Source organism: Epinephelus fuscoguttatus, linkage group LG1, assembly GCF_011397635.1.
Source record: "Epinephelus fuscoguttatus linkage group LG1, E.fuscoguttatus.final_Chr_v1".
NCBI classification, from domain to species: Eukaryota; Metazoa; Chordata; class Actinopteri; order Perciformes; family Serranidae; genus Epinephelus; species Epinephelus fuscoguttatus.
This window is the reverse complement of record NC_064752.1, coordinates 21,033,440-21,053,204: the sequence shown is the minus strand read 5'-3', so window position 1 is coordinate 21,053,204 and position 19,765 is coordinate 21,033,440. Positions and strand designations below refer to the sequence as shown.

At 41.4% G+C, this 19,765-nt stretch overlaps 1 protein-coding gene across 1 annotated transcript; it reads right to left on the bottom strand.

Moving 5' to 3' along the window:
• Positions 1-1,685: 1,685 nt before the first annotated feature.
• On the bottom strand, positions 1,686-19,526 carry slc6a1b (solute carrier family 6 member 1b). The gene is made up of 15 exons (XM_049588998.1): positions 19,123-19,526; positions 17,345-17,772; positions 16,917-17,048; positions 16,545-16,645; positions 15,928-16,037; positions 15,316-15,448; positions 14,360-14,494; positions 13,343-13,446; positions 12,643-12,767; positions 11,470-11,582; positions 11,044-11,175; positions 7,414-7,516; positions 7,130-7,230; positions 5,496-5,663; positions 1,686-2,281 (listed from the first exon to the last, which is right to left on the bottom strand). The coding sequence occupies exons 2-15, from the start codon at positions 17,601-17,603 to the stop codon at positions 2,168-2,170; spliced, it is 1,830 nt and encodes a 609-aa protein (XP_049444955.1). The 5' UTR covers positions 17,604-17,772; positions 19,123-19,526; the 3' UTR covers positions 1,686-2,167.
• Between the last annotated feature and the right edge of the window lie 239 nt (positions 19,527-19,765).

Here is a 19,765-nt window from a genome sequence, read left to right as displayed (position 1 = left end):
TGTATTACACAGTCCAGTTTACAACATCGTTCAAGAGAGAAAACTGCAGTATGGTAACTTTATACAAAATTCACGGAACCCTTTGTCATTGCACATTTTAATTCACATATCTTTGAGAAAAATAAAACGTAGAGAAAAAAGAAAATAAACGGGACTGATTCAACCTGATTCCTGTCGCATGTAGCTGCCACAGAAGCAAATTTTCTCGATCCTCCCTCGTGGTCGTACAGTGATATCTGTGGTCTGTCCCAAAGTCAGCTTCTACGTAGGTTTTTATATTGCCGAGCAAACTTGATATGTAGTAATAGGTTTTTCTTTACCCTATGAAAAGGAGTAGTTTCAGTGGTGTTGGCCTACAGTATATAGCATGTGGCTATGTCCTGTTGTGTTAACAGTGCTTTTGCCGACTTCGTCCTCTGACTGAGCCAAAGTTTCTCTCCTGGTCTGATATTGGAAATCTGCACTCGCCACGGGATAGAAACCCAACGGCTTCTACTAGAATGACTGAGTGAAGGCCATCGCAGTTCATTTACACTGAAAGAAATGATGCTAGCTGAATAGCACACAGGAAAGAGGCAATAATTTGGATCGGCTTTCGAGTGTGCCCGTGTACTTGCGTGATGTAATACTGGTTTGTGTTTTGTTGCCACTTAAAGCAGCATGTTGGATTAATGAGAGTAAATGGCAGAGATTTGATGATGTTTCTTTTTTAATATAGCATTAATTGTTTCAGTGTATAATGGTAGAATCTGAGAGAATTTGGTCACGTCCACCTTTGTTCCTGAGGAGTGGGTTACTAAATACATATATAAGTAAACGGTTCCAGTCAGAATAATGGCAGCTATCATTGAAATCCATCATAAACTCTCCAACGCAGCAGCCACCGCAGCTTATTCATTCTCACAGTTTAAAATAAAGATCTGAATCAGCATTGGCTTATTGCAACACGACTCTGCCGTTCCTCTTAACTGTTTGTACGGAGGAGTTACATGTACTTTTTTCCGAATAATCTCAGGCAGAATACTGTACAAACAACATTGATGTGGGATTTCTGTATTGGCTACACCTTTACTGTTAGAGGTGGTAGTTTACAGATCCAAATTGTGCTTGTAGGCGGATGCTGTATTTGCTACTGTACTCTGTTGCTCTTCAGAGAGACAAAAGGAGATGCTTGATTTAATCCATATATAGCCATTGGGTCAAATGTCTGCACCAATCTTTCGAACTTGAGTATGATTTTGGTCCTTCTCACTCTCACATATAGAAAACGACCTAAAAAAATGATTCTACAAAAAAGATTCAGACGACATACAAAGTTATTGTTCTTTAGAAAACAAAGAAACAAGTATAACAGTCTCTTGCTATGTATCCTATGTAAGTAATTTTTGCTGTTGTCACACGTTTCAATCGAGCCAGAGGAAAAAAATAAAAAGTTGGACGCTTCAAAATTTCATACTGTACTTGTGCTTTTCAAAGGTAGCCCCAAACATGGGTGGTAAACATTTCAGGCGAACTGCAGGATCCTGCAAGGGAGTGATAGTCTGGCTAAATTATATTTTACACATACAAGCAGATTTGGCCTTACCTGTTGCACATTCCCATATTGTCTTTGCCATAAATTGGTCAATATTCAGTTTTCACTTTTACAAACTTTCAAATTGCATTTTTTTCACCTACTACACTGCATTCATTTTTATGTATTTATTTCATGTACAAGCAAAATGCATTTAACCAATATTTTTCTTTGTACAGTAAATGTAGTTTAGTAGATTAATTAATATCTTCAAGGTAGCACAATACTATTGAATCAACGCGGGCCTCCAAATTTAAATTATATATTCAATATACAGTAATTCCTAAGTCACATTTCCTCTTCTATAAAGACTAACTTTTTTTGCATAATGAAATTCATAATATCACAACAATTTTGCTGGGTAGTTTGTTTTCTCCTCGTAGGTTTTTATAACTCTGTATTATACAAATAAACAAACAGAAAAAACCCTAAAAATAACTGTAATCAGGTTGGTCTCACGTGTCCCCAGGAGGTAGGTGAATAAAAGCAGACATGGAAGTCTGGTGGTCGTTCCCAACCTTGATTATGTTTTTTTTTATCTGTGTAGATCGCCAGTCTGGCCGTCGAGACAGAGAGAGAGACAGGCAGAAGTTTCTAGATGTAGGCTTCCTCGTTGGCAGGGTTCTGATTCTGGTTCTCTGTCTGCTGGTCCGGGCCATTTTCCTGAGCCTTCACCAGTGTCAAAGGTTTGATCATCATCCGCAGACGCTGAAATGGTGAAGCACAGATATCACTGATGCTGTTGAGATTACAATGAGACACCATTAGCACCAAACAGCTGCAAAGTTTGTGATCAAAGCTGTAAGCTGTATCATAAAACACCAGCAGCAGTACAGCTGTGAGCTTGATGAATGCGCACCCTTGGGCTCTTCGTGTAAACTTTCTATAAGATACTTTCAGTAAAGACGCACAGTTTCTCTAATGTGATATATTGTTCTATGAAAATATACAGCTTGATCTCACTTCACATCAGGCGACAGATCTTCTGATATCAGTTCATCTATAAAACTATCATTGGCAAAACCCCTCCATATCTACACCCACTATTCAATTTCTCTGACAGTAACTGCAGTTTACGCTCTAGCAAATATAGAAGTGTGGTTATTCCAAAGGTCCGTACCCCCTTTGGCCATCACTCATCCCAAATTGGTGCTTTAAGTGACTGGAATGAGTTACTAAAGATGCTAAAACACCACACCTCCATTACATTACCCTCCTTTAATAACTCAATACGAGCTATAGTCTCTGACCACTGCACCTTCTCTGGATCACTGTACATACTGTTATTGTATAGACTGTATACCACTTAACTGGTCATGAGGAGAAGGAAAATCTACTTTTTCCAAATAATCTCAGGCAGAAATACTGAACACAATCCAAATGTGTATATATTGTGATGTTTTAATTTTGTCTGTTTTTTTTTTTTTTTTTTTTTTATTGTACCAGCTGCCTCTATGTTTGAATGTCTTGTATCAGCTTGCCTTTTATTGCTGCCTCATGTCATTATTGTAGATGAGAATTGGTTCTTAATTGACTTATGTTGTTAAAAAGAGGTTGAATAAATGCTTCATGGGCCAAACTTGCTGAGCAACCCAATCACCAGAATAAATGTTAGCATACACTTCATTTCATTTTTAAAAGCGCTATGGTTAATGTGGCAATGTTTTGGCCCAAATTACACCTGGTTACGGTTAGGAAAAGTTCATGTTTTGCCTTAAAATACACGGTTTTGGTGCCTCAACCATGCCTGGAAATTCTGCTTATGTCTCGCTAAAGAACAAGGCAACCACTGGGCCAAGCAGCAACCTTTGGGGCTCAGAAATTAAACAAGTGCCAAAAACTGCAGTTCCTGTAGTGGCCACTTGAGGCTGGCTCCAAAAGCTAGTCAATCCCTGCAGACCCTCTTGTTAAATTGCCTGACTCTAAAGCAGACATTAACATGTTTACAGCCTGAAACAAAAAATAGATTTGGTCTACAGCTAATTTCAACATTCCTGACAACTGTACAAGGGTATGAGAGTAAGGCTGGTTCCGTTTGAGTGTCAGGCTGTCTGCGAGGCATCGCTACAGTCCATGAGTCAGAACCACCCTTCGCTTCATCATAGCTCCACCCTCTTGTCCAAATGCTCAAAGCCTCAAAACGTGAGTCCACAAACCAATGGGTGATGTCAGGTAGCTAGGTCCATTATTCTATACAGTCGATGAAAAACACCCAGTTTCTGTGCCACAATCATGGCTGAAAATGCAACCAATTTCTTGCTAGAAACACTCAAATTTTTTGTTTGTTGGTCTCAAACAGTGGTCTGCAGTGGTCTTTAGCTCAGCAGCTGTTTTGCCCAGGTGTTACCTCCCAATGACAAAGTCAGCTAACATATGTGTAATCAAAACTACGATTATACTATGATTCATATGAAACATACAAATGCAACATATCCGTGCTTTGCAGAAACGTACAATGCCAACATTTTCACTTCATGACTGGGCTGTGCTGAGCCCACAAAACCAAACCAAACCATACCAACTTAGCAAATCTTCTAAAGGTTCTAAACTATGAGTTGTGTTGGACCTGGGATTCTGCGGCACTGTAGGCATTCACATGGAGTGTTTGTGAAACTAAGCATCCGCCTGGGTGCAGAGCACTAATCAGCTGGCTGATTGCTACAATTAGACAATCAGCCATCAGCTGGTACTGCAGGATCTGACACCTGCACATCGCCTCTGACGGTCTCTGTTGCACTGCCTGCAATTATGGCCCATTTATTCCGTCAGTGGTGGCTATAAAGCTATATCTGTCACCACGGACCGTATAGATGCGCGATTATTGTTCATTGCATTGTGGATGACTGCAAATCAAAGCGCTCTTAATGTAAATGGAATGCCGGAAAAGGTGCCATTGATTAGGATCATCAGATCAATAAAAAATGCAGTGCGCCATTCTGCTGCATACAAATTAATGTAATTTATTGAGAACTCAGTGGCTGCTGTAGCAAAAAAGGCATCTGAAATTGTTTAACAGAACTCATTAGAAACTCTATTTTACTAATCCTTTTATCACTGTGCTGCTCTTCATGGCAATTTATCAAGTCTTTACCCAGCATGCCTATGTGTTTGCTCATTACAAAATCACAGTGCAGTCATAATGCACGGAGCAAATCACACTGGGCTAAGCTGAGCATTTTAACATCAGTGTGAAGAGTCTTTTTGCTGCTAAATTACATTCCAGGTGCTACATTCATTGCCAGCCATTATGCAAATGTTGTAAATGTAAGTGAGGATGATATAAATCCTGGATGAGTGCATTCTGGTAAACATATTTGAGCCAGACTGTTGGTAAAAAATGGGCAGGGTGACCTTAAATGTCCATTCAAACTTCCACTCATGGTTAAAACTGACTGTAAAATCCTCAGGGCTTGTATGACATTACATTATCCTCACAAAACAGCAGCACTGTCTAAATACACCACTGTGTCTCTGTGTTGAGTGGTCTATCATACAGTATGTAGTAATATATTTGAGCCAAAAATCTTGCATACCAAGTAATCCACTTGAAACTCTTACACAGAGCCTGCCTCGCTGCCGACTGCAGATTAAAATTCAAATCAGTTAATAGATGTATGAAATTCTCCAAGCTGGGTGCAGTGATGCTTTGGGAAATCTGCAGCTATCGTATTTGCACCACACCAACTAAAACTCTTGGTGTTTATATACCTGTATACATATGTATAGTTAATAACATTTCCTTTAAGTGTATGTTTATAGATTGTATTTAGATTTTATTTGCATTTATCAGATATCTGTACTATCTGATATGAGCATCTGGTGACTTTGCCCCCTTTTTATTTCAAGTATTCATTGCTTTGGAGCAGATACAGCATTCAAGTAAACAACAGCAGCTATTCGACTGAATTCCCATTGATCTTACCTCTTTGTATGTGCCTTTGAGTGTGAGGAACATGTAGCCCATGTAGCCAGGGATGAGGGTCATGGAGGAGAGGGCCATGCACCACCCAACCCCCTGGCCCCAGGCTGGGAACACATAGTCACCCATGGTGAGGGGAACCATCTGCACTGCACTGAACAAGAAGACTCCCTGGACAAGAGGGACAAGGAAATAGATCTCAGCACCTTTATCATCATGTTTTGACATTTAACTAACAGAGGCACACTTTGTGAAGTACTCTATGAAGGTATGTTAAAAGTAATGCTAATAAAGTATATAAAGCAGCGACCAGTGGCAAACTCAGACTGTCTGAGGGGCACAGGTGAAAACAATAAAAAGGGCACCAGAGCACAGAAAGTATTCTAGCATGTAGGGCAGCCTATACAACACTGCAAGGGCACCCTAGAGGACTCTGCATCATGTTTTCTTCATAATGTTTTCTCCACTGGAAAGGCACACTAAAGGACACTACATCTTGTTTTCTTCTCTAGAAGTGCACTCTAGAGAACAATTCTTTGGAGAGGCATTCTAGAGGACACTACATCCCGTTTTCTTCACTGGAAGAGCACTCTAGAGGACACTACATCTCTAGAGGACACTACATCTTGTTGTCTTCACTGGAAGGGCACTCTAGAGGACACTACATCTCTAGAGGACACTACATCTTGTCTTCACTGGAAGGGCACTCTAGAGGACACTGCATCTCATTTTCTTCACTGGAAGGGCACTCTAGAGGACACTACATCCCGTTTTCTTCACTGGAAGAGCACTCTAGAGGACACTACATCTTGTCTTCACTGAAAGAGCACTCTAGAGGACACTACATCTCTAGAGGACACTACATCCCGTTTTCTTCACTGGAAGGGCACTCGAGGACACTACATCTCTAGAGGACACTACATCTTGTTGTCTTCACTGGACGGGCACTCTAGAGGACACTACATCTCGAGAGGACACTACGTCTAGAGATGACACTACATCTTGTTATTTTCACTGGACGGGTGCCCTAGAGAGCACTGCATCACTTTGTCTTCACTGGAAGAGCACTCTAGAGGACACTACATCTTGTTGTCTTCACTGGACGGGCACTCTAGAGGACACTACATCTCGAGAGGACACTATGTCTAGAGATGACACTACATCTTGTTATTTTCACTGGACGGGTGCCCTAGAGAGCACTGCATCACCTTGTCTTCACTGGAAGAGCACTCTAGAGGACACTACATCTTGTTGTCTTCACTGGAAGAGCACTCTAGAGGACACTACATCTTGTTGTCTTCACTGGAAGAGCACTCAAGAGGGCACTGCATCATGTTTTCTTCACTGGAGGGGCACTTAGTCTACCAGTGGCCCTGATAGTTGATTAAGCCAATCATTGCATCAAGTGCAAGTTATAAAGTAAAAGCAATTGCACTGCTTTTGGTCTCTTACATACAACCATCAAGCTAAATTGACACAAAAAATCATAGCATGGTTTGCATATAGACAGAGATTATAGCATTCACTATCAATATATAGCTTCCACTGAGACCCCACAAGCGCTAATTAAGTCCTTGATGGGGTGCTATTTTCCCTGTTGGTGGCCAAAACATTATGCACCCACAGGTATCACTTACAGCCACAATGAGTGGAGTGAAAACGACCCAGCAGGCCTTCCACCACAGACAGGGCTTGTATCCAATCATTTCTTCAATGTTCTCGTAGAATTTGTTCACACCTGGAACCAGAGATAAAGCAGGACAAATACAGTTTTAGTTATCATATTGTGGGACTAGAGATGTGCTCCATAATTTATAATTTCAGATATGTTTCTAGTTTAGATGTTAGATGTTGAAATTTCAACAACAAAAGACTTTAGATGGAAAAAAAATCCTCAAGAAGATTCCTGAGTGTGGCTCACCATAAAACCATGAAATTGAGACGCACTCAAAGAAGACCAGGAAGAGCAGGCACATGCCACTAGCTGAGTAGTAGTCAAATAGCTTAAACACGTACAGTCCACCCTGTAAAAGGAGAGAAGCAGAAAACAAACAAAAATAAGACAGATGAAGGCAAAGAGGAAATCGTCGAAGAAGCAATTATAGTATTGGATGTGCAGTACTAAATCGGTGAAGTGGAATAACATCAAGGGTGAGGGGACCGGCGGCTGTGGCTGGTAAGTGTTAGTGATGTTTCATTGGTGAGGACAGAATTTGAGACTTTCTGGTGAAAACTGTGAAAGGCAGGACCAGTATAGACCAAGCATCTCCTTGGAATATTTCATGCCTGTCCACCATCTCTATGGCAATCAGAACGTCATGGAGACCAGCTCAAAAGGGACCTGCTACAGTTTGTCAACTTCTACTTTGTGAAGCTTGATATGCTGGAAGCTTTATAGTGCCTGGAGTAGCGGTTAGGGTAACTGTCTCATATTAACTGGACTGCGCGTGTGGCATGATGGATATCCACTTTGGCAGAAGAAAGGGCACAATGCAGGGTCTCGGAGTGTCATTTGCAAACACGACCTTGGCCTGCAGTGATTCTGTCATTTGTAGCTCACAAATATGCAGAAACAGAGGCCTCTTCACAAAAATGTCTTCACTTTAGCCAGCAGGAATTTGTGGGGTGATGCTTTTCAAAAATTATAAAGAACATACTTGAAACAACTCTTATGACCTGCTGCCTGTAGTCTGATAAAGAGCAGTAAGAATCAATGCTGACTTTTTAAAAATATGGCTCAATTATCATGTTATAAAATGCTGGGAGATGACAGCAGACCATTCATCTTCATCTTCATCTTCTAACCGCTTCATCCTCTTGAGGGTCACGGGGGGGCTGGAGCCTATCCCAGCTGACATTGGGCGAGAGGCAGGGTACATCCTGGGCAGGTCGCCAGACTATCGCAGGGCTGACACATAGAGACAGACAACCATTCACACTCACATTCACACCTACGGACAATTTAGAGTTATCAATTAACCTGCATGTCTTTGGACTGTGGGAGGAAGCCGGAGTGCCCGGAGAGAACCCACGCTGACATGGGGAGATCCAGCAACCCTCTTGCTGTGAGGCGAGAGTGGTAACCACCACACCACCGTGCCGCCCAACAGCAGATCAATGGAATTAAAAAATATATTGTTTTAATTTTATATAAATAACCCATAGAGATTAAGTAAACAGCATCCTCGTGGTAATATTCTAATGATCAAGTATAGTGGCCAGTGCTTATTTCTGACACTCTTAAATATTTCATTAACATCATAATTGGTTTTAAACCAACAGAGTAGATTGAAATATAATGAAAATATTACAGTGTATTTGACCTTAGGAAATTTGGACCTACGGACAGAGCTTGTTCAATATCTTAGCAAGATTCATGGCAATCTGCCAGCTATATTATCAGACATTTTGATTGCAAAAGTGGCAGTTTGACATTTGAGGAAGTGCTAGAGGTGAAGAAATGCACAAAATGGTTCATTCTCTGAGGAGCATGAATGTGTTTAGAGCGATATTTCATGGCTATCTGCCCCCTAGAGTATGAAAGTTTTCAGTTAAATAGAAATTGTGGCCTGAAAGTGGCACCAGCAGAACAATGCCTTCTCTCTCTGACTTTGTCACATATCGACACTTGGTCATGGACTTTCCACATCCAGATACAACGTGAAAGGTATCCTGGGTGTGTTGGTTGTTGACGTTCTGGGACACCATGTCAAGTTCTTTCTGTTAAATTCATTGTCCTCTTTAAAAATACACTTCACAGGAAATTTAATGTTTACATACAGTCTCTTTCAAAATAAATGCACTACATCCGTACAACCGAACTAACGCTTTTTGTTTAGGCAACAAAATCATGCGGGTAGGTTTAGGAAAAAAGAACAGGGTTTGGCTTTATGATCTTCTGGGACGCGGACAGTGCTCTCCTGGGTGAAAGTCATTGTTTGTTGGACCCATCCATTACCCCTCCCAACCGCCAAAGTCGGACTTTCGTCGCATTAACTGTTGTTCTTGTCCCATTGCATTTCTCCCTGATGCCATTGAACGTATCATGCCAACGTTAAAGGACGGCTTTTTTCATCAGTGTTTGATGCCGCAACTAAGTGCCTAAGCGCTGGATTTCGACAACTTCGGAATGAGACTGGGTTGAGCAGAAAGATCAGGGGTCACCAAAAGCATGAAGTGTTATCCTCTGTGGACCATGAATATACACAAGACATTTAATGGAAAAAAGCCATTTAAGATTCCATGATATGGACCTGAGTGTTAGTCAAGGGTAACTTTTGGCCTGATGGTGGTGCTAGACTAGACAGTAGCTCAGGTGGTCCTCAAAACCTTTAGGAATCATGTAGGGGCACCATTACAGGAGCTCAATATGACATTAAGAACAGTAATATAGCAGCAAAAACTATTTACTATGTACAGATATAGTGGAGTAATGGTATTGTGAGCAGAGAGTGAAGTTGCGCTCTCTCTCTCTGTGTTGTGGTCTTAGTTCCTCTGTTCATGTTTGTAGTAAACGGTCCACCTGTGCTTGCATGTTAGTCTTAAATGTGTATCCCACTGAGTGGCTAAACACTGCCACACTGCACAGCGCTCACATGGTGTTCATATGGCAGTTACAACTGATATTGGGACAGCGTTAGCGTAGCGCCCAGTCTCTGTTTTCCCCCAGATTAGCTCTTGCAGAACTGTGCTCTTGTTAGCACTGTTTGTGCTGTTAGCACCATTGGCTGATAGCCACTGGCTCTGCCACCTCCATATTGTGAGCCGTGTGAAGAAATCAAAATAATGAATTCCATGTCAATCTGGTCTGTAGGCATGAGGTATCTTCCTCTGGACCAAAATGTTGGACAGACGAACAAATGAGCAGACAAACCAACAGACTGTAGCATCATCCTTTGGTCCAGCAGCTAGCGGGTTAAGTTAAATGAAATCCTGGCTGTGATCCTTTGTTTCATGTTGTTTCATGTTTGCAGACTGGAACATGGTGCTAAGTGACCTGAACCACTTTAACTAGAAAATTGAATCCTCAGAGGGAAAATGACCCCATGACCTTTTCACTGAGATGTTCTGGATACCATGAGGGCCACTTGGCAAGCTGAGGTAACAATCTAGCTGAGTTAACAGTCTTGCAGGTTAGTGGTCAGCTGCTAAGGTCACATCACTGTTGTGTTGTGGGATGCTCACAAGTCTGTGGAGGATGTTTTATTTTCTGTGACAATGCCAACATCAGAAATGCTAAATATAAAAGAACAAAGGCGTGTTGATGCCTGCAAAGGAAATATTTTAAGTCTTCACTCAATTGATTAAAGGTGAGCTTGTGCAGTGTTTTTACTGGATTCTGCAAATATTATGAAAGAAGGGCGAATCCCTATAGAGATGAAAGTGTAATTAGGTGATTAACTGGAGAAACGCAGACTCAATATTGACCTGAATACGGCAACAGATATCAACCTTGTCATTTAGTCGCAGGCTGTTGTGAGCGTTTTTGAACTAACTGCCCTGTAAAGTCTCTGAGAGTTGGTGGATTATCCGATAAGAAAGAAGTATTTACCTGTGTGATGTTGGACAGTCCAATGACATAAGAAATAAGGCAGACGACTGCAATGAAGATCTCTCTGCGTTTTCGGAGAATGTGAGGGAATTCATCAACCAGTGCAGTGATAAAGCCCTCCACAGTGCAGAACTGGAGAGATTGCAGAGTCACATCAAGACTGTGTTACGTAACACAACGCTGCTGTCACAATAAAAACAGGTCAGTTTCTAAGAGATAGAATTAACTCTCATGAATGAAAGAGTAAGAACAACACTAATTACCTAAGGTTTTAGTAAATGGTTTTATATGGCAGCAACACATAAGGAAGGTTTGTATCCTGACACAACTGAATCCAAATGAATATCAACCTTGCTGGAACATCATAACTTTGCTATATGAATATGGTTAAAAAAAACACCACTGAGACCATTCTCATTGGGTTACCTGGCTGTCGATTCCCAGCATCAGCAGCATGGAGAAGAAGAGTATGGCCCAGAGAGGAGAGATGGGGAGCTGGGTCACGGCCTCAGGATAAGCCAAAAATGCCAGGCCAGGTCCTGACAAAGACAAATGTTACAGACACGTTGACACCAATATAAGATGCATGGAAAAAGAGCGCAAAGGGAAATGTTAAGATCATTTAAAAATGTATTGTCCACCATTTTAAACATGCATATGCTGATATAATGAAAGTAACTGTTGCTCTGGATTTTAGCATTGGCGCCCCCAGAAAATTTTCATAGGGGATGGCCACATGGGCCCACTGAAAATCTTGGGGTGGAACACCAAAACAATGAGCCATAATTTCAGGTATTTGATTATGTTGTTGAAGTATTTTGGCTAGTTGAAAACACTGGCACAGTTAACATTTTGAATTCCACAACAATCCTATTTTATGTATCTGCATGTGTGAGGCGACTCATTATCAAATAACCTACATGTCCCTTTCCTCAAAAAGATAAATATCGAGCTTTAATTTGAAGGAGTGCACTGTTTGTAAGGAAGAATACATTTACTGGGAACAAGCCTTCTCAAGTTTAGGGCGACTCAAGGGTACTTATAGGACCAATTTTCAATCTGATATCTTGAGGTGAGAGTTCAAAGTAGCCTTGTGAAAAAGCCTATGCCAGTTGTTCCTTTGCCAAAATGCAGTCCAACTTTTGAGCGTTATTTAGGCTCTTTCTCAACAAGCTATGCCGACAAGGTTGGTACCAATGGATGCCTTACGTTGTCTAGTTTCACAGGATACTTTCATGCTGGCTTAAGAAATGAGTGTGCCACAGCCTCTCACAGACAGGAGGGGGGTAGCAATTGGGCATTGCCCCCCTCTTGGAGGCACTACTGGGTTTCAAATCCAAAGTGTCCTTGGGAGAAAAAAGTCCCAATGCTGAAAGTCAAACTTGAGTGTTTCCAAAGAACAGAGAGTTTTGTGGAATCACTGAGCATTTTTTCTTTCCAATAAACCCAGGTATCAGAGCTGACATCCAGTGACAAGCTAAAAGCTTCCCTTTCTGACTGGAAGAATAACATCTAGCAATTTCAAGGGCTAATTTTTCCCATCGCATCTCTTGCCTGTGCCAATTGTCACTATCGAGTTTCAACATTGATTGCAATTACCTGAGGCTGCCACATCAGCGATGGGTCTCTTTGTTACGTTGGCCATGAATCCCACGATGGAGAAGATGACAAAGCCGGCGAACATGCTGGTAAAGGAGTTGATGCAGCAGACAATGACAGAATCTCTGTAGGGGAGAGACAAAGCACAAGGCAGCCATTGTCACGCCTATATCAATTCCTTATCAACCCGTCACACATTGTCGGGAGGCGTGGGGGGAAGGGACGGCGGAGAGCCATTTTGCATCCTGCAGTAACACAGCGGCTAAATGCATTTATATTGACCCATTCTGTTAAAATGGCAGTGAGCTCCTGCCGTATCAAAATAGTTGGAACCATTTAGGTACGTAGTTGGGCTGCAGACCAGTGTTTATCCGACAATGTGACAGAGGCTGAGGCAAACCAAACATCTGTGCCTAACATGCGTGTAAAACAGAGGGTAGAGCCAAAATAATGAAACGACTGATACAGCTGGAGGCTCAAATGGTCCCAAAATAGAAGGTGCAGCAGACAGTATGTTGCCAGGAAACCAAAAATAATCCCAGGGCGACACAACTGCACAGTCTCCTCAAAAAAAAAAATAAATAAATAAATAAAAAATCAATCAATAAATAAAATAAACACGTGAGTGACCGGTGCTAGACGCAGGTATTAAATCCATGTGGTAAATAAACTTGAAATGCAACATTATATATTCACCTACCTGTATACGTTGTTGTTGAAGGGATTGTAGCTACCAAGAGCGATCAGAGAGCCTAATCCCAGCCCGTAGGAAAAGAAGATCTGAGTGGCAGCATCCAGCCACACCTGGAGCACCAAGATAAACAAAAATATGTTAAAATAACCAGGTGTAGACATGTAAGATGCAAAGCTAATGCCAAATAGAGATATTTTGTTGTTAAAAATGGCCTTGGAATCATTTTATTTTACTATTGTTATGACCTTTGGCATTTTCAGCTAATTTAGCTAGATGGGCTGATTAAGCCACGTGCATTATTGCATTCTTGTAAACATTTGCAGTAATGGCAGTGCTGCCTTGTTGCACTCGGCCCTATCTGATCCACTCTGATCCCACTGCATCCCCTCTTGATCGACTTAACTCAGCGAGACCTTGCCTTGTCTAATGATGTCTCTCCACACCTCATCTAGCCTCATCTCATCTTCTTCTTGAGCTTTAATGAGGTGGCTAACTCATGTATTCACAATCAGTATGGAATAAATCATAGTATCATCCAAAAAAAATCAATAAGATCATATAGGATTTTATATTTCTGGACATTGATGTATCAGCCTGAATGCCACTGGCATGCTTTGGCCTTTAAACAGCTGTGTGTGAGACCACCTCAGCAATATGCTTTATAATTAGCCTGCATCTGACTATAGATAGGCATTTTTATGATCATGTTGTTCAGCTGCTCAAGGCTAAATATTTGCAACATACACTGATAGATTAACAGTGATTGTAAAATATACATTTTCTGTGAGTGTCAGTATTAATGCTGGACACTCACTGACCTAAATGACTATACAGGTATAGTAAGGGACCTCTATGGTTTAATTCCACCCCATAAACAACTCTGCCCCAAAAAGCCAGAACACCTCCTACCGGGGCTCAGCTTATCCTCTGCAGCCACCTTTATTTTGGCGGTCAGCAGAGAGCTATATGTGTTCCTGAACAGAGACTGTTTTAAGACATCTAAGCTCAGAACAGAGAGCATACCTCAGACTGCTTCAGCTTCTCAAAGTCTGGTGTGATATAGAAGAGGATTCCATCAAATGCACCAGGCAGACTGATGCCACGGCAAAACAGGATGAACAGCATGAAGTAAGGGTAAGTGGCTGAGAAGTACACCACCTGTGGGACACAAAGTTACTGTCAGAAAAAACAGAAAATTGCCTTCTATAAGCCAAAACTAATGTATCAATCGCACTGTTAGCGAGCATTACTTTGCTCGGAATATGTGCTCTGCGAGGCAACACGACTGCAGAAGAAGTGAAAACTGCTAAGTTGTTCAACTCATCATGAACAGTGTTACAGTACTGTGGCGCCATCCCCGCAGCACAGTGCAGCACAGTGACCTAGTCAGCCATTCCCCGGAGGCAAGTTGACCCCAGAATGGTTGGGTTCAGCACACTTCCAGTGCACTATTTCCCTCCTTAACCAAACTAATTTCACACTGTGCTATCAAAGCCAACACAGTTCAGATCATTCATGAGAGCATGTCGACTGAATAAGAAATGAACAGATGTCACTGACACTGTTATGTTTTAAAAAGGCTGAATCTGCAATAACTTAAAAAAACAACAACCTGACATTAAGTAAGAAAAATGCTGATCACAAACATTTGGTTTTGTGGCTTTTAGGCCTTTGTATCCCTTTGTGGAACGTGAAGGTGGTTGTCATATTTAGGGTGTTATGGCAATGTTGTTTTATATGATTTTGAAATATTTCATGACAGTAACGCTTCTAAAATTAAGAAAACAGTGTCATTGAATGGATTTCAGCTCATCCTACACTAGCATGAAGAAGTCATGTGATCCTTTCATTTGAACAATTACCCCAAGTGTCATTGTGCCAATTTGACGACCTTGACCACAAAGATGATCCAAATTCAATTCATAATTGGATTTTATTTTCCCACTTTGTTTCTGTCCCTTCCCTCTCCCTATACTTACTTTGCCAGTCCAGCTGACCCCCTTCCAGATGCAGAAATAGACAAACACCCATGCAATGGCGAGAGTGATAGCCAGTGGGATCCTGACCTCCCCGGGCTTCTCCAGGCCATCGGTCAGCTGGTGCATGTTACGTCTGCAGGGAAGGAGTAAAGTGGTCTTACTACAACGCACAAATGCATCCTCGATCTCATACATGCTGCACGCATGGGTGCTCACACAAATATGCACACACATGTCTGGATACTCACAAAGAGCCCTCTCCCTGGCTTTATTTTCTCACCCCTAAAGCTTTTTTAAGGCGCCACAGTCAGGGGAAGTCATGCTTGCATGCACGCATGTCTAAACAAATTTTTTTTTCTTGCTCTTATTAAATTTTTTTTCTTAAGATTGTTTGAGGCCTTTTATGGTATGCTCACATTCTTTCTGCTTAGATGTATCTAGATAGATGGATATTATTAAGGGATTTGGTGAACCATTGGATCCTTAGACCCAAATGGCCACATCAGACCCCAACCCTGATCTCTATCACGCACAGTAGGCACCATGACCTTTCTGTGTAGCTTAAATCTGCAGCAACCTAGTGATCTAAACAGACTCTTATGTCCAGCTTACTCCCAGAACTCCACCACAGCGCTGGTGAGGTTTCTGGTGTCTGCGATGCTGTAGTTGGTGTAGCAGCGCTCTGTGTTCCAGGGATTGCCACAAGTCTGCCATGGCAGCTCCTGAAAATTAAAGAAAAAAAAAAAGGGAAAGAAAAAAAAATCACACAGACAGCTCTTTTTACTTGGACCACTCTCCCACCACCGGGTCCCATTCTCCCTGGCTGTCGAGCAGCCAAGACCATAATACTCATTGAGATTTCATGCTTTTCTCAGAGGAGTGAATGCCTCATCGCCAAATGCATTTATCAATACCTTGTGTAAGGCGCTAATTATGTGGGAAAGGAAGTAATAAATGTCATACTCTGTTAAGGGCTGTGCACTCTTATATAAGAGGTGCTGGCAAAAAGAACCTGCCACATAACTAAAGGGCTTACTATGCAAAAAAAAAAAAAAAATAAAATACTAACCTGGGCAAAAAAAAAAGGACAGAAAAAAACCTGATTTGTTCTGATTTAAAGAGACGCTTGTGATTTTTTGAATTTTTTTTCTCCCCTCACTTTTTAAGGTAAAGTCCTAATATTACATCCCTTTATTATAAAAGCATAAATATAAATATCAAATACTCACAGTAGTGAAGGAGTTGTACAGATAGTAAAGAGCCCAGGAAATGATTACAATGTAATAGATATTTAACCAGAAGGACAGAACAGCAGCAGCCAGACCCACACCTGAAACAATGGAAGAGTACAGGCATGATGTTAAATTGATCTTAAATATTTGTGTTGATGTAAAATTAGAATAAAAATATTAGTTGTATTTATTTAAATGTTGTCTTTTAAGGAGGGTAAACCTTTGGCCTTTGTTACGTAATCACAAAGAGCCACGATTTCCGAGTGTGCCTGTGTCTGTTAATCAACCTCATTTTCATGAAGCAGCCAATTTTGACATAAAAACTACAGTTTAAGGCCTGAGGGAGGATAACGTAAACGTGTCTTTTACCTTTGAACATGGGGGCCAGCTTCCACACTCCAAGCCCTCCAATAGAAGTGTACTGACCAAGAGCCGTCTCCAGAAAGAACAGGGGCATGCCAGCAAATATGAGGGTCAAAAAGTAGGGAATCAAGAAGGCCCCTGAATGAGAGGTGAGAGGTAAAGGGGTGTAAGTGAAGGTGAATTAGAAACTATTAATATTCATCCAGATAACACATTTGGTAAAAGGAGTTTCACGCTGCGTCACAGATCACAGTGCAGGCTTTCGCTTGTGCGCAATTACGCACGGATTGGATGGTGGGGGTAGGGATACACTTTAGCTTTATTTTAATTTTTTAAAAATCTCCGGGAGCAAACTGGCAGGATTGATGTCGAGATCTTTGCACTCCTTTTGGTGTGTGGATAAATGAAAAAATCGCCATAAATTCCTGATTTACCTCCTCCGTTTTTTCCACATAAATAAGGAAATCTCCAGACATTTCCGAGTCCGATTGCGTATCCGACACAAGAGAGAAGAAAGTCAAATTTTCCACCCCATGTTTCTCTCTCGGGTATATCTTTTTTCGTCTTCTGCACTTTCACCACCAAGGTTTTGGGTTTGTCGTTTGGCGTGGTGGTGGTGGTGGTGGTGGGCGCGTCATTCACTGTCTCCGTTAAGACGTGTCCGTCCGAGGCTTTGGTCCCGTTGGTGGCCATGGTCACTGTGCGTGTGGGTTAGTCCTGACCAGTGGAGAGGAGGGGGTTTCAGCACCGGTCCAGGCAAACAGCAGCTTCTCCGTCCTGTGCACCCAGCTCCCAGATAACTGAGACGTATAATCGGGGTGATGAGAGTGATCAGGAGCAGCTCAGCAGCGGTCCAGCGACCCTGAAAACATATTTATATATGTATAAATATACATAGAAAAATTCAAAAAGAAAGAGAAATGTGAGATCATTAAAATGTACCTGTATATTTCATGAAACATTTTATAAAATTAAACTGCAGGTGTCCAATAGGACTTATTCGCGTAATTCTGCCTTAATTGTTAAATGTATTAACATTCTAGAAAAATATGTGATTAAAGTGAAATTATTTTTCCCACTTGTTCTCTGGAAGTAAAAATATTTTAAAATCAAATATGTGACTGAAACGTTTATTACGGTGGGCGTAGTGCTGGCCTGTGCTAAAAAGAAGTTTTATACTACTAATAAAATATCATTTTACACGATTAATATGCATGCATCCATTCTAATTCCATGACATTTCTTCAGGGGTGGAGAGAGAAAAAAATGTGCCTCTCGATCCGTGAACCCCACGGGATCAAATAAAGACTTCTCATGCAATAAAAATCACTTTTAATTGCCTAGAGTGAATGCATGTTAGCAGAAATTTAGAGCCTGCTCTTGTCCTTGAGTCATTATGCTCTAAATTCAATGGCCCACTTCCTTCTGCTCCGGTACAAGAGAAGAGCAATTAAACACGTTTAGGAGTCAGGCGCAGCGGTAATGTCTAATGAATCACCTGGAGAGGCGAATAACTCACTGGAGTTTTTCAATAGACATTTTCAGCAAATATCTGCGGGACAGAGTTTCAATATTTAATATTTATTTTACTTAATTAATCAGCATTGATTCAAATAATTAGGTTTTCACACAACATGTTTTCAGCATGTTTGCATTTAAAAATATACGTTATGTATTTATATTTATTTTTGTTTTTAAAATGCAAAATAAACATCTGCTCATAGTTGAAAGAATGAAAGGAAGCGCTCTCCATTAACCCGCGTGCGTAATTGCGAAAAGCAACGTGAGGCAAAACGGTCACAAATCTTTCCTTGTTCAGTTTCAGACATTTTCATATCAAACCTGTAAAAATTATTCTACGTTCATGCAAAATGTGACTTCAAAGACACGCACCCCCTCGAGACAAATTGGGATTAGTGAACAAGCAATCATGTGTGCATTTTTTTCTGCGCAGATCACAAATTAACATTTGACATTTTTTGAAACATTTGGCTGCAGGACTGAAGGATCAAACACGCTAATGACCCTCGTGAGACGAGTCTCTCGCGTCGCCATCAAGTGAAGTGCAGCCGCACACCCGCGCACATTGCCAAATTCAGCGCATCTGCATTCGCCAAATTCCACAACGGTCCTCGCCTGTGATAAGTACATCAGCAAACACAAATATATCACTGACTCATATAGGATGCACACTGTGCAGCAGGATACTTACAATAAAATCCTTTTATTTTCCAGATTGCTTCCCCGATGGGAAAAATCCAAATTTCAGAAAAAGTTACTTCCTTCCACTTTCACAGAATAAAACCAAGGTTGGAAACTTTGCATCCGACGACAGCGAGCAAATATATGATCCTGAGAGGGGAGGACGGCGAACAAATGCGTCTTTGAGCGCGAGGTGCTGTCCTGAAAGGAGTGGTGCTGAAAGAGAGGAGGGGAGAGAAGACGGGGAAAGGAGCTGCCGCCGTCTGAGTTGAAGCGAGCAGGGACGTAACATGGAGCGCAGGATCCTCACTCTCATCTACATAGCGTCAATGTCACCTCAAAGTCGACCCTCCCCAACTCCAACATTTCTACCACTGAGATGGCAGCGGGTTTGAGAGAGGAGCATCCTCTTGTCTCAAGGCTTTATATCCTTACTCCTGCAGCTTTTTTTTTTTTTTTTTACATCAGCAACTTCTCTCTCTGTTTCTCTCTCCCTCCCTCTCTCATCCTCTCTGGCTCACTCAGGGGCCAGTTTATGTATAATAACATAAAACACAATAAATAGAGTCCATCAAGTTGCCATAAATAACACTTGGGCACACTTAAGTGACACTTGCTCACTGTTTTCATTCTCCAAACTTCCTTCCATACAA

Bases quoted from the DNA above. Each gene is read 5' to 3' on its own strand.
- slc6a1b (XM_049588998.1), bottom strand. From the start codon at position 17,603: ATGGCCACCAACGGGACCAAAGCCTCGGACGGACACGTCTTAACGGAG. The intron at 17,049-17,344 runs GTAAATCAGGAA...CCTCTCATTCAG, and splicing joins ATGTGGAAAAAACGGAGGAG to GGGCCTTCTTGATTCCCTAC. The intron at 15,449-15,927 runs GTAAGCTGGACA...CCTTCCCTGCAG, and splicing joins GCTGTGGTGGAGTTCTGGGA to ACGTAACATGCACCAGCTGA.